The 13495-nt window shown below is 38.2% G+C and overlaps 2 protein-coding genes and 1 non-coding gene across 17 annotated transcripts in view; 2 read left to right on the top strand and 1 right to left on the bottom strand.

Moving 5' to 3' along the window:
* The window catches only part of LOC100387117 (coiled-coil domain-containing protein 144A), a 106336-nt gene continuing 92841 nt past the window's right edge, over positions 1-13495 (top strand). For 14 of the 15 annotated variants that reach the window (XM_078374447.1, XM_078374440.1, XM_078374437.1 and 11 more), the window contains exons 1-7: positions 1-462; positions 2229-2343; positions 3034-3207; positions 5165-5257; positions 7136-7242; positions 9010-9147; positions 11396-11466. In XM_078374447.1, coding sequence (XP_078230573.1) covers positions 212-462; positions 2229-2343; positions 3034-3207; positions 5165-5257; positions 7136-7242; positions 9010-9147; positions 11396-11466 — 949 coding nt within the window. In that variant the 5' untranslated portion in view covers positions 1-211. The remainder of the gene's footprint in view (positions 463-2228; positions 2344-3033; positions 3208-5164; positions 5258-7135; positions 7243-9009; positions 9148-11395; positions 11467-13495) is intronic. The other variant, XM_078374436.1, reaches the window with a different exon arrangement.
* LOC100410089 (dolichyl-diphosphooligosaccharide--protein glycosyltransferase subunit 4) lies at positions 7248-7684 on the bottom strand. The gene has a single exon (XM_002748631.7). It carries the CDS (start codon positions 7637-7639, stop codon positions 7526-7528), a length of 114 nt encoding a protein of 37 aa, XP_002748677.1. The 5' UTR covers positions 7640-7684; the 3' UTR covers positions 7248-7525.
* Positions 10231-10339, top strand: LOC118154243 (U6 spliceosomal RNA). The gene has a single exon (XR_004744131.1). It is a non-coding gene; the product is annotated as a U6 spliceosomal RNA (small nuclear RNA).

Raw genomic sequence — 13495 nt, 5'->3', positions numbered from 1 at the left:
GCCATTACCAGTGAGGCTTGGCGGTGGTCGCTTGGCTTGACAGTTCTTACTTGGCTTGGCGGTGCTGCTTTCACCGATTGGAAACCGCGGGCTTTCCTCCTGGGAGGTTGTGGTCACTGCAGTAACTCGCTACTGTTGGCCTCCGGGGGTGGAGAAAAGCGGGGAGGGGCGGGGAGGGGCCGAGGGGTCTCGGGAGGCGGCAGTCTCCGCCATGAGGAGGACATTTAGAGGTGGGCGCCCTGAGGACCAATGGCCCTCGGGCTCCCTCACCAGCTGGCGGCGCGACAGCTCGGTCAGCAGAGGGAAGCGTGAAGCGGAAATCTTCGCCCCGCCTCGGTACCGCGTCGACCCGAAAGATCTCGACGAGCTCCACAGAGCTGCCTGGCGGGGTGACGTCCCTGGGCTGGAGCGCGTCCTGGTGCCCGGAGGCCCTGGCGTGGACGAGAGGGACAATGAGAATAGGTAATGGCCAGGCGAAGGAGGCGGGTGAGCAGTCCTGTCGGGGACCCGGGCTTTCTGGTGCCCACAGGCTCCATGGCACCCCGGATGGGGGAACCTTGGAAGGGTCGGGGGCCCAGGCCTCTCCGTGAGCCAGGAGCACATATAAATGGTTATTCCTATTGCAGAAGTGTTGCAGGCCGGGCGCGGTGGCTCACGCCTGTAATCCCAGCACTTTGGGAGGCCGAGGCGGGCGGATCACGAGGTCAAGAGATCGAGACCATCCTGGTCAACAAGGTGAAACCCCGTCTCTACTAAAAATACAAAAAATTAGCTGGGCACGGTGGCGCGTGCCTGTAATCCCAGCTACTCAAGGAAGCTGAGGCAGGAGAATTGCCTGAACCCAGGAGGCGGAGGTTGCGGCCAGGTGAGATCGTGCCATTGCACTCCAGCCTGGGTAACAAGAGCGAAACTCTCTGGGGAAAAAAAAAAAAAAGTGTTGCTCTACTTTACAGGAGTTTTCTTTAAAAATATTACACTTCTCAACTATGTTTGTCCATTTAATCAATGTATTCGTCAAACACAAGCTGAATAGCTATTATACATATTATATCGCTCAGGTTTCTTCCGTCCTTAAAAACTTCATGTTTAGCTGCCCAGCCTGAGTAAGCCTGAGAGATTTAAAATTGGAGTATTAGGACTTGATCTCAATGGAAGCTTTTTCTCCCCCCTTTCAAAGAAAAGCATTTCTGGAGGTAGAAAATAGTAAAAGGTAAACTTTAACTGCCCTTTTGAAAATATATAACAGTCTTATGTACTAATATTAATCATCGGGAATGCCTGATTTACATGCATTACATAAATCTAAGTATCGAATAAAATGAGCCATGTCTGTTCATTTGAACCCTGAGTTTCTTCCTTTGGCTTAAAGTTTTTTTGAAAATCAAAGTAAGAATTATTTTGTTTTAAAAATTTGTTATGCTTTTTAATCTCAGCCCTCTTTATTCCATAGTGCTTTTAAGAACTAAAATGTACTTAAACACCAATCATATGATTAGAACTGCCCAACTGCTCTGGACCTGTTGTATACACCATATTCTACTTAACGTGGATTGTTTGATGCCCATTATTTTATGTGTCAATAAGAATTATTTAGAGCTGCCAATTATAGTTGTGATAAATTATGAATTGCAAGGAGAATCCCAATGTCAGAGTTGTTAAAATGTGAGAAAAGGAACATCTTAGAATGATAATACAGTGTTACTTCTAATCTTTAAACATACCTCAGAAGTGTGTGTAATCGTATTATTTTACTTAATCAAATTGTTTATGTTGTTAAGTAGTAGTATTATAAAAATTATAATATCTAACAGTTATTGGGGGGTTATTTGTGCTAGGAACTGTTCTAAATGCTTTGCACAGATTCTCTTTTAAGCATCATAGTGATGCCCAGAACATCACTATGGACCGCTGCTATTTTAATTCCCATTTTATTGATTAGGAAACTGAGGCCCAAAAAGGCCAACAGGAAGTGACAGATCTTAAAGTAGGATTTCACCTCGAGGTGAACTGAATCCAGAGGCGAAGCATTTTCTATTCAAATAAGCTACATTTCATTAACGTAGTGAATAATAAGAGCTGGTAAATACTGTGCTTTCTTCTCAGGAAAATTAAATACTTGTTTTAAAGACAGGACTAACATTCTATCCAGTGCTATGGATATATGTGAATCATTGTATGTTTTCAGATAGTACAGTACAATTTCCTAAAAAGCGTTTTTACTGTCATAGGATGGCTCTGCATTTCGCATGTGCCTGTGGACATCCAGCAGTGGTAGCTCTCCTGGTGGACAGAAAATGTCAACTTAATTGTTTTGACAGCAATAAGAGGACAGCTCTGATAAAGGTATATAGTGACCAAGTATTTCAGCATGAGATGGATCTGATTATGTAGAATTACTGAGAACCAGCTCGGCCATAGAGACTCCCACCCAGGCAGCACTGAAGGAAATGAGAGGCAGACGCCCAGATAGAACAGCAAAGTGGATCTATCTGTGGGGGCCAGCAGCCTTCCAAACTGAGAGGCTCAGGGGCTCACAGCATTCCAGGCTGAAGGCCCCAGGTAGGCGCTGACCCACGCATTTAATCTCTCTGAACAGGTGATCATTTTTAACAAACAGGTGTTCAGTATTTTCTCATAACACAAAACACACCAAGTAGGCAGCTGGTGCCCACTTACCACTGATCAAACAACCTAAAATGTATTCTCCATGAGGGAGCCACTGGGGCAGGGTCAGATAGCTTAAAGAATTGTTTTAACAGGTGTATGATATTTACATATTGTCCTGCCACTTTGGAATGCCCCAAGTGGTTTTCTACTGCGGTGGAGGGGGGAGCTGCTAGGTTTTCCTTGCCATTGTTCTTCCTAGAAAACAATATATTCTATCATACACTTAGCATTCATCAATATTCATGAACTTCACATTTCTCAACAGAATAAAAATGAATTCATCTCATTTAAATGTAACTCATTAGCAAAACCTCTATTTTTGAATTCCTAGCATTTGTAATCTATTTCTTGGTCTAATAATGACAGGCCGTACAATGCAAAAAAGAGGAATGCGCAACTATTTTGCTGGAACGGGGTGCTGATCCAGACCTTCCAGATATCTACGGCAACACCGCTCTGCACTATGCTGTGCATAATGAAGACGAATCACTGGCAGAAAAACTGCTTTTATACAGTACAAATATGGAGGCAAACAATGAGGTATAGACCAACCAACTTTATTTTCAAACTATTCGAAATGCTTTTGTTTTAACACTGACATATGTAGCTGTCAGTTTTCCATATTTGGAAGCTCAAGAACCCCCCGAATGAGAATATTTTGAAATAATTATCTAATATTTCAAATCTTGATACTTTTAAAGCAGCAGGAGAGGGCACAGCTTTCTTTCATGCACAGGTGGTAAATATTTTTGAAAACACTGAATTTGTAAAAGTTAATACTTAAAAATTTTTTTTCTTCCCTATTTTGTTTTTTCTAATCTGTGAAAAGCAAAATTTGCCCTGGAAATAGACTTTATCTTAAAACTCCAAGAAAAAACATTTTTCAATAAATAGAAATCTTGCTGCTATTGACAGGTTCTAAAAAAAAAACAAAAAACAAAAAACATTCAAGCAGTTTAGCTCTCAGTGGCAAAGCTTAGGAGGGCAAAATGGAAAGGGCAAAAAAAGCCAGAAATATGGAGGCCAGCTTGGAGGTTAAGTAATTGAGGGAAAATACCAAGGCGACCTTTTTTTTAATGTGTTTTGTTGTTGTTATTACTATTTCTTTTTTTCTAGTTTATATGTTTAGACAAGTTTTTCTTCAGTTTTGGGGATAATTGGATCATCATTTTCAGTTTGGAAGAGAGTGGGTTGTGAACTTGCCAATCTAGGAGGACTCTAAGGAAACACGATTAGCTGTGACTCGGTGGTGATGAGTAGGAAACAGCCACTTAGATAAGCGTCTGCACTCAGCCCTCAAATCTAGAACGCCCTGACGGGAAGGTGGGCGAGGCGGAGTTTAGAAATAGCAAAATCAAGTTGGATTTTGAGTTTACTAGTCCCTGTGCTACTCCTACCTAGGAAAACTAAATGGAGTTTTTAGTAAATGACTGTCTCTTCCTCTTTCCTTTTTTTGACAAAATCCTCAAATGATAAAGGGAACTACTGGTCATGTGGGTGAGAGAGGAGACTGAAGTAATTGTTGTTCTAGTTCTCAGCTAGAATTGTGCATCACAGTAACCTGAGGAAATTAAAACAAATCTACAAGTCTAAGCTCTTCCCTGAATACTTTTGATATAATAAGTCTAATGAAGCCTGAACAAGTTTATGTTTTAAAATATTTCCTTGAAGCCAGGTGTAGTGGTACTTGGCTGAAGTCCCTGCTAGTTGGGAGACTGAATTGGGAGGACTGCTTGAGCCCCAGAGTTTGAGTCTAGCCTGGGCAACATAGTGAGACCCTGTCTCTAACAACAGCAGTAAATTCCTAAAACTTCAGATACAGTCCTGGTTAAGAGCCAGTGAATAGATAGGTGTAATATGTAAATGCTCATTCTCAGAAACTTAAGAAATCTCTAGAGGAGTTGGAGTTTGATAGGTGCTACTTCCTTGAAATCTGTCTCTTTTCAATACTATTATCCTGACTTTATCTTTCTCTACCTCTGGGTTGGGAAGTTAAAAGGAATATTATTGGTAATATCTCTCAGCTTACAGAATACCTTTTCCTTCCCAACATCATAGCCCTTCAGTAAGCAGAGGCTGACTGTTTTAGGATTTTGTCTTTGTTATCATCCAGGTGATTATTGTTTATTACAAACAGCTTAATCTTTATTACAAGCAGAGTTTTCTCGATTAGAGCTGGCAAACACTTAGCCTTTTTTTTTTTTTTAATTGAAGCTCTGTTATGGACTGTCTCAGTATCTCTGTTCAAGTTCACAGAGTTTTGAAATAATCAAGATGACAGTTTTAAGCACTGAAAAACTATGAAAAAGTAAGAGTACAAATATTGATTCTTTTAATAATTTAGTTTCAACAGTCATGGACTAATTATCCATTTGGTTAACAATCTAGGAAAAATAAATACAAGTAGATTTTAATTGAATAAATATTAGAAAAATTCTTGCAGTGTGAGTATTTTGAGCCTGTGAGCATTTTTTTTTTTTCTTTTTTAATTTTGAAGAAACAGGGTCTCACTGAGTTGCTCAGGCTGGTCTCAGACTCCTGGGTTCACGTGATCCTCTTGCCTTGGCCTCCCAGAGTGCTGGACTTGCAGGTGTGAGCAACTGTGAGTTTTAATAGCAATTTTTATTACACGTTGGGGCCTGATTTATTTTGGTAAAACATCTGAAATTAAAGGAACTATTTTACATGTAAATACTTTACACACAACCATTTTGAAACACATCTATAACAAGTGTAAAAACACAAGGGCTGTAGTCAAAATGTGGCCCACAGATACGTTTAATTTGCCTCCACAAATTGTGTCAATGTGTAAAATTTAGGAGACTCATGCACAAATCTGGATTTCAGGCTTCTCTTTAAGAATCAAGCCTGTTGTCCCTTGAGCCCATGTCACTGTTCGGTGTGCTGCAACTAGGTTGCCCCTTTGTATGAGGTATATGTTCTCTGGTTTGCTGCTGCGCCCACCTAGGTACTCACTCAGGTCACTTCCTTTGCCTTGGTAAGATTTGAGTTTACGGCTCCTGTCATGGCATATTTTGATAAAGATTTGAAGTTTTTCAAAACAGTTTATATTTGTTTATAACATATAGTCTATATTTTATAGATATCCCTTAGCAATGGGGTTGAACTTTAGGGTTTGGAAGTTGTTTTTTAAAAACTCTTTTGTCTATAGCTACCACAAAGAGTCGCCTTCCCATTAGCATGCCTGTAAGCCTGTTTGGGTTATTCCTGGCTATAGGTGGCTGGGCTATTCATATTGCAAAAAAAATTACATTTTTCTCCTCAGCATTGTCCCTTAGAAATGCAGGTGACTTAGTGGCTTTCATTATTATAGAAACAATCCAGATAGATCGGTATTAGATAGTTTTATTGATAAGCCATTGTATTTGTATTTCTGATTTACATTTTGCCTAAAATGAAAGATAGTTTTAAGAGGCAATAAATATGGAAACAAAATTAACAAAGAATTTTAACAGTAGATGTGCATTAGGGCCTTAGGATTATAATTAAGAACAGAATTTTATACTGTGCTTTCTAACATCTAAGATAAAAATCTCTCTTCTTGTAGCAGGAGAAAACCCATGAGCCTTTTAATAATCAGCAATGGAAGTTCATTTGAAGCTGATTTCTGTAATTCACAGACCATTTTCTTAGTGACCCATTTGTAGTAGAAGGGCCTGACGCTGGGCACTGACATTGGGCATCTGGGATCCTGACACCACTGATAGAAGAGAATTAAGCAAGTTTGTATAACCTGGAGGAAACACCCACCTTTACTGGAACGCTCTCACCACTGTATTCCCGAAACTCTAAATCCTCAAATGTTAACGTTTGCCACAAAGAAAGTATTGCCAAATAGGAATTAGGCAAAATTCAAGAGATTTCTTAAATACTGGATATATAATGTGCTGTTTAATAATATTTCCCAAATGTAGATGATCATGGAATCTTCCTGTTGGGGTACAGTCTATAACTTCTGGTAAAGTAAATATTCTTTGGAATGAAGTTTAAGAAACACTGATCTAAAGGCAAATATGTTAGATCATTAATTTAGTAAAAATACTCGAAGCATTTACTGGTATGTCTCAGGGATTGGAAATATGGAGATAAATACAGAGACATATATAGTGATAAAGAGCCTGCCCTCCAAGAAGCTCTTGTTTACATGGGAAGCAATACCACCATTCCGATATTCCATGCTAAATGCTGTGATAGAAGCAAAGATTTTTGGAACCAGTAATATTTGAAGGGAGTTTTGGAGATTAGAGTTGATGTGGTGAGGCAGAGGAGGGTGGCCTCTAAGGGAAGGAGCAGCAGATGGGAAAACACAGAGGAGTGAGAAGGAAGAGGCTATTTTTAATTTACTTTCTGTGTTATACATTTAAGTCTATAGGATCTTATGTGAGGTTGCCAGTCCATTGAGAAATAAGAATTTTGTGAATTGTAAATTGTTGTTGGTGTATTACAGGATGACCTCACACCACTTCTATTTGCCATAAGCCTAAAAAGACAGCAAATGGTAGAACTTTTACTGGAGAGAGGAGCAAATTTACTTGCAGTTGATAAGTGTCAAAGGTATGTTCTTTTTTTTTTTTTTTTATATATCTATATTTTTATATTGGGGGGGAGGGAGTAGAAAAGAAAGCAGCCCCTATACTGGGCCCTATTGAATGGCAGCTTCTTATTCCATAAGGTTAAGGAAGACTGAGGAAATAAAAGTTGTTTGGAAAAATCCAGGTGTAGTTGCTTTGTATGTTGTGATGGGTAGAAGGGATGAACTGAAGTGTGAAGGCCCCTCACACCCTCCATCTTGCCTCAGACTATGTCCTGGAATCCTGGGACAGAGAAAGCGCCACTTTCATTCCTGCTTCTTGGGATTGTTGACGGCCACGTAGTGATAGAGAACGACAAGCAAGAAGAGCGACACACCCAGCATGTTGGCGAAGATGGCGAGCTGCACGTCCGTGATCATCCTGACCAGTCCGGCTCGGCTCCGATGCCGCCTGCGAACAAGCCCGAGGTAGGACGGTATGTTCTTTTTTAAACCCTCAGTGTTAACCCTCAGTTTTGTTCTGGAGTGAAAACAGTCAAGTCAGAAATATTAAATTAATAAAAAGATTAATAAAATTATTGGGATATAGTAAAAAATATAAACAAATCATCTGGTGGAAAACTATTTGGACTGGGCGACATGAACAGTGTATAGTGGGATTCATCTTCTCTTCTTATACTGACTGGTGTTTGTAATTTAATATTTTGGGTCATATGATCTTGTATTAGCTACAGAGGTCTCCTATTAGTTTATTAGTTTTATGGAGTGTGGACTTTCTATTTTTACTTTATCACTCGATACTGAATTTCTTAACCCTTTTATTGTAGTTTTTAATCTCTCCTTACATGATTTTCTTTTAAACATGCTATGTTAAGTAAACATGAATAGAGATAAAAATAATTTTGTCTTTTGGATAACTCTTTGCTTTCTTTGAAGAATATTAATGTTAGATTATCTCTACATGACTGTTAATTGCCATTACCAGATATGTGGGTTTCCTTTTTCACTTCTAATATATTTTGATGTTTTTTAAATTGGTATGGGCAGAGGGAGAAAATACAGTTTTCAGGGGATAAACTTTTTCTTTCACGAAGACAACTCATAGGTGGATGATAAAGAGAAAAGAGTTAGGCTTCAGATTCATACAAGACTGAGTTTAAATTTCTAGCTTTCCCATTTGTAGGTGTGTGACCTTGGGAACATTACTCATCACCAAATACGTTTTTCTGTATTAAAAAGAGGATACTACTATATCCTTCCAGGGTTGTGTATGTAAGAAAGATTGTGTGTGCAGCATTTAATTCAGTGCCTAGCACATGCCTATCAGTATCAGTAACTGAAACCACTGTGACTACTAATATTACCATTTTTATTGATATTTTTGTTTTTCAGCCTGCAGATAGCTCTCTTATCTGACCCCTGGCTGATTTTGAATCACAGCCTATCAGGCTAGGGAAGCAGTGGTGAAATCTTCACTTAAATCTTTGCCTACTTTAGATAAGTGACCTGAGCATAGTTGCTTGCTCATCAGGGGACTGAAAGTTAGTAACTTCTACTGTGACATACCCCATTGGGACAAGAGACTTCCTCTTTGTCCCTTCCTTTTAGCCTTGGTGGTAATTTACAAAGATGAACACTTGAGCACCCAAGATTCTGGTGTCTGTTAGTACAAGTAAATGTTTAATTCTACATGGATGGGCAAACTATTAAGTTGGTAAAGTATATTGAATAAGCTTTTTAAATAGCTTTTTACAGTTCCTAAGGGAGAAGTTATCACTCTGTCATTTTAGAACAGCCCTCATTCTCGCCGTGCAATGTGGATCAGCAAACATAGTTAGCCTTCTTCTGCAGCAAAAAATTGACATCTTTTCTCAAGATATGTTTGGGAGGACTGCAGAAGACTATGCAATTTTTAATCGGTTTACTGGGTAAGTGTTTACATTAAAAGGCTAGTTAACACCAAATTGAGGTTTAAAATAATTATAATGATTGCATTGTATACATCAGGTGAGATTTTATAGTTTGGTTCAGGTAGTTTTGGAGTGGCAATGAATTAGTCCACGTCATTAGCCTGAAATCCAGCAAAAGGCCAAACTAGTTAAAAGTAGCAAAGGGTACAGGCTTCTTTATCTCAGGACTTTTAAGACCTTTATCCTTAGGGATCCCAGCATTGTCCATTTCATTCCAAGTGTAACCCCTATGCATGAGATAAAAAATAGTGTCACAGCTTAGGGTTTTCTAATTAGGTATTTGGGTCTTGAAATGTCCAGTTTAGCAGAAAATTTTGTACTGTCTTCTGGGAACTGTCTCCTCTACCCTCTTCCTTGAATTTTTTCAGAACCTATGGGGTTCTTTAAGTTTCAGATGACAACCCTCTTTTGCAAGTCAGAAGGAGGGAAGAAAAAGTTCACTGTAATCATCCTGTTGTTTCCGCTGTTGTTTCTGTTGCTGTGTCATTGCATTGAAACTGGTCCTGCAGTCCAGTAATGGTTGACCTTTGCCACCAGGATGCCCTCAAGTCTTCATGGTGATCCATACATAGATTTCAAAGTTAAACTTTTTTTGCTTCACATACATATGTTTATATGCTGAGGCATTGTTCCCAACATCCTGCTCTGGCAGCTGAGCCTCCTAGCATTATCCACACACATAATGAGCCAACTGACCCTTCACCCCTCACTCAGAACCTAGGTGGAGCCAACATCTTAGCTTAGACTTAGCCAAGACCTTTATGTTAAGTTACCCTTTAGGCCTTCGGGTTCAGTTCAAATAATGTTGCAGAAAGAGATGAGTTTCCTTTTTTCACTGCTACCAGATCTGTACACTGAGGGCCCTGTATATCCAGTATAGTACCTTTTCTTAGATCATGGAAGGTCCCATATTATCCTTCCCAAGAGTTGTGGCAGGAAGCCATCACCAGAATTCAGAGTCTCAAGTATGTTAGTTGGATTTAACAGAGCTAAGCCTCATTCATGACTCATGAGTATCCATGCATAAAAGGAGAGTTTTGTATTTGCTTCAGCAGCAAACATATACTAAAATCGAAACAAAATGCAGAGAAAATTAGCATGGCCCCTGCATAAGGATGATGCACAGATCTGTGAAGTGGTCCATATTTTGCACCGTCACTGGAAGTTCATTTGACTATTTGCTGACTAGCTCCAAAGAAACGGTGTGAGTTAAAGCAAATTGGGTGTAACCTAATATTAAAATTGTGATTTTTCACTACAAAATATGAAATAAGGTGGTCTATGGAATGAGAATCAAGCTGAGTAACATGTGGGATGTGTGTGCAAATATATTGTTAGTATGTATCACAGAAATGAGAGAATGTCAACTTGCATCTCTTTCGTGGAACTGAAAAAATAAAAGTAGAATTTTGTTTTCCATGTCAGTTGGAGGTTAACATGGGGATTGAGCAGCATTCTAACAAAGATCTGCCAATTCAGTTTGAGTTTGGAACAGTACCCCAAGCTAGGTCTTGACATCTGTTAGCTTTCTGCCCTTAGTGTGATTGATGAGTTCAGTCCTAGTGGACAGGGATGTTATCTAGTTTGATGAAATAATATATTTATAAGAAAATTTATTTACAAACTATGAAATAGTTGTGATGCCCTGAATTATAAGCCACAAAGAATGGAACAACTGATAAGCAAAAGTAGGACTTAACAGTTTCAGAAAACTGCAATGGGAATTTTAGAACCTCAAAAAATACACATTGGGAAATAGTTTTGGCAATTAAGTTCAAGAACAAATTATTTTATTGCTTCACTGTTTATTTGAGCATTTTCAAAACATTATTTCATTAAATCTTTAACAACCTAGTGAAATAAGCCAGTAAAATCCTTGCTTTTTAGAAGAATACATTGAGCCTAAGAGAAGCGACTTGTCAGAGAACAAGTAGCTTCTGGTAATAGAGCTAGGACACTTTCCATTATGTCAAGCGAATGTGAGTTAATTTATACTGAGCTATACTCCCTTCAATTTAGGAGTACTTCATCTGTTTTTTTTCTTTAAAAGCTTAAAGAAAAGTTGGTAGAACTCGCAAATTAGTATATAGGATAAAGTTCTGATATTAACTCTGATATTGTTTGAAATACTCTAAAAATTTAATATATTTGGTATTTTTCATTTGTTTTAAAACAGTAATTTCATTTATTACATTTTTATCTATAGCATTCAGCAACTAATTGCTGAATATAAGGAAAAACAGACACCTGAAAGTCTTCCTCAAAATAACAATCAAGGTAAGACTTCTGATAGTGAATTATTTTTGGTGGTCCTATAGATAAAGAAGTAAGAGTAAGGAAGTTTTGATCATGAAACTTTTAAAAGTTTTTTAAAAGTCCTGTGTGTGTAAGTTGCTCGTATATTTTTCTCTTAATTTCTTTCTTGGTAGGTTAGATTTCACAATTATTTAAAAAGTTAATTGCAGGTCATTTATTATCTCAAACAATCTTGTCTGAAAAAAAATTATTCAATTATGGTCCCTAAAATCCTATATGCTATATTTGTATAAATAAGAAAAAGATATTTTTAAGTTAGTAAGTTGTATGTTTTCTTTATGGTCATATTATAATGAATTACACTTGTTATGAAATTGGAACTTCTACTTAATTTTTAAAATAAATGGCTGTCAATCACAGTTGACCCTTAATAACGTGGGATTTAGGGATGCTTGGTCCCCTCTGCATTCAGAAATCTGTGTATAACTTTTGACTCCCCCAAGAAGGTGACCAGCAGCTTATTGATAACATAAACAGTCAATTAAGCTGTGTTTGGTGTGGTGTATGTATTAATATGCTGTATTCTTACAATAAAGGAAGCTAGAGAAATAAACTGTTATTAAGAAAATGATAAGAAAAAGTAAGTATACTATTCATTAAATGCAAGTGGATCATTATATAACTCTTAATCATAGTCTTCAAGTTGAGTAGGCTAAGGAGGAGGAGAATGATTGGTCTTTGCTATCTGAGGTGGGAGAAAATCTGCCTATAAGTAGACCCCTGCAGTTCAAACCTGTGTTGTTCAAAGGCTAACAGTATTACATAGTGATTTGTGTCACGAAAGTAACACAAAGTCGTTTCAAAACTGGAAAATCAACAATGCCTTTCTGGTACCACAAACAAATGGCAATAAGAACTGTAAAATGGCCAGGTGTGCTGGCCCACAGCTGTAGTCCCACACATTGGGAGGCCTAGGCGGGAGGATTGCTTGCGTCGGGAAGCTCCAGACCAGCCTGGGCAACATAGTGAGACCACATCTCTACAAAAGCAAGTAAAAAATTAGCTGGGTGTTTTGGTGCACACCTGTAATCCCAGCTACTTGGGAGGCTGAGATGGGAGGATCACTTGAGCCTGGGAGTTTAGGCCGCAATGAACTATAATTGTGATAATGCCACTGCACTCCAATCCAACCTAGAAGACAGAGTGAGACCCTGTCTCCAAAAAAGAAAAAAACCTGCAAAACATATCCAGTGTGCATACTAATAGGAAATTATTTTTAAAGACACCTACTGAGTGTAGAAGTCAGAAAAGCAATTCCTTGTTGAGAAGTACAGGTCATGTTACATACTTATAAACCAACAAGATCTCACTATTATTGACTTTCCCCCTAATTTGAAATCGAATGAGGTATATTTACTTCATTAGAACAAGATGTGTTCTTCTACCTGCTGGTTAGTTATGATAACAAGAATTTTGTTAGCACAAGATATCCTGTTACCATTAGCCAAAAGATTATCATAATAAATATTCAAGTAGCCCAACTCTAGGCTCAACAAATTATAATAAAAGTATAAAAATGTTTCACAATAACAAGAATGCTACTGTGCTACTGAGATGTGATGCCTCATGCATTGGACAATCTGAATTGTAAGAGGACACCTTTAATTTAGTATATATTAATCGAAGAACTATAAGTTAGGTTTTGCAAGTTACTGGAGACAAACATGAAATAGACATAGTTTTAGTTTTTGAGGTGGTCATAATAGAACTGTCTCTATTTAATTTCTGTGTTTTTTTCAACAGAATTTTCAAGGAAATTATTCACTTGGCCACTTAACAAATAATTATCAAATGTCTGTTAGATACTAAGCATTTTTTTCTAATGTTACAGAATACAAACATTTAAAAATATAGCCAGGGCCAGCTCGGTGGTGCATGCCTCTAATCTCAGCAGTTTGGGAGGCTGAGATGAGAGGATCACTTTAGCCCAGGAGTTTGAGACCAGCCTGGGCAACATGACAAGACCTCATTGCTACTAAAATTTTTTTTT

Source organism: Callithrix jacchus, chromosome 5 (genome assembly GCF_049354715.1).
Source record: "Callithrix jacchus isolate 240 chromosome 5, calJac240_pri, whole genome shotgun sequence".
NCBI classification, from domain to species: domain Eukaryota; kingdom Metazoa; phylum Chordata; class Mammalia; order Primates; family Cebidae; genus Callithrix; species Callithrix jacchus.
The sequence above is the reverse complement of the archived record's forward strand: the minus strand, read 5'-3'. Positions and strand labels throughout refer to the sequence as shown.